The sequence below is a fragment of the Trypanosoma rangeli genome, assembly GCF_003719475.1.
Source record: "Trypanosoma rangeli strain AM80 chromosome Unknown Tra_15.4_contig_00151, whole genome shotgun sequence".
NCBI classification, from domain to species: domain Eukaryota; phylum Euglenozoa; class Kinetoplastea; order Trypanosomatida; family Trypanosomatidae; genus Trypanosoma; species Trypanosoma rangeli.
In genome coordinates this window covers 1-1,177 of record NW_021705897.1, presented here as the reverse complement: position 1 = coordinate 1,177, position 1,177 = coordinate 1, and the positions used below count along the sequence as shown (strand labels likewise).

General features: G+C 49.8%; 1 protein-coding gene across 1 annotated transcript, besides 1 other annotated feature; it reads right to left on the bottom strand.

The window, feature by feature from the left end:
* Positions 1–46: a microsatellite.
* A 509-nt stretch (positions 47–555) lies between these two features.
* Positions 556–1,177, bottom strand: TraAM80_04897 (uncharacterized protein; the record flags this gene model as incomplete). Its single annotated transcript, XM_029381804.1, has 1 exon — positions 556–1,177. A coding segment is annotated over one exon (622 nt), but the record flags the coding sequence as incomplete, so codon positions are not given.

Sequence of the window (1,177 nt, the reverse complement as noted above, 5' to 3'; positions counted from 1 at the left end):
TATATATATATATATATATATATATATATATATATATATATATATAATCGTGTATTCTGTTATTGGAAAATTTTTTTAGCAGCCACGAAAACACAGTTTGTGTAAAAGCAATGAGCGAGAGTGTCTCTAAGCTGCAACAAAAGGAGAATACATGGACGGGATGTCATATGTGGCCGCAGCACACCTACACATGCAAACAAGATGAAAGGCTCAAACGCAACGACAAACTTTAGAGTGACATCATACATGCACGACGCAGATAATAAGGAATAAAAATACTGCAGAGATGGTGCAACCCAACACAAACACAAGAAACTGGGCTTCACATCCTCCTCTGCTTTTTTTTTTCTTCTGCCCTTCTAAACTCCGTTGTACATGGAAAAACTAAACTTTGTTCCCTCCTACTTCAACCCTACTCAAGATTGTCTTTTAGGTTTCCCACACACTTTACTTCTAAAGAAAATATAATGCCGCCGTTTCAATAGCCCAAATATACATAAACATTTCGGTACCACAGAACAGAGTACAAGTGCAACCCCAGTGCATAATTAACATTCAAAGCAGATAATAACGTAGTTCAGCACTACAGCTCATCCCTACACTCAGCGGGCCTTCCTTCGGACGCATGTTGCGGAACCCCACTGACGTTTTTGTCTCCTTCACTCTCATCACCCTTACCAGACAAATCGGCTTCATCGCATGGTAGTTCGGCCAATTCGTTAACGGCAGACACCTTCTCCACTGCCTCCTCATGGGATTCCTCTGGCGCTGGCACCGCCTCCGGCACGTGCTCAGCAGCAGCAACAGCAGGCGCCTCAGCTTCCACTGGGTACTCCTCGCCCTTCGCTGCTGCAACGGCAGAAACCTCCGTTGCCTCCTCATGGGATTCCTCTGGCGCTGGCACCGCCTCCGGCACGTGCTCAGCAGCAGCAGCAGGCGCCTCAGCTTCCACTGGGTACTCCTCGCCCTTCGCTGCTGCAACGGCAGAAACCTCCGTTGCCTCCTCATGGGATTCCTCTGGCGCTGGCACCGCCTCCGGCACGTGCTCAGCAGCAGCAACAGCAGGCGCCTCAGCTTCCACTGGGTGCTCCTCGCCCTTCGCTGCTGCACGGCAGAAACCTCCATTGCCTCCTCATGGGATTCCTCTGGCGCCGGCACCGCCTCCGGCACGTGCTCA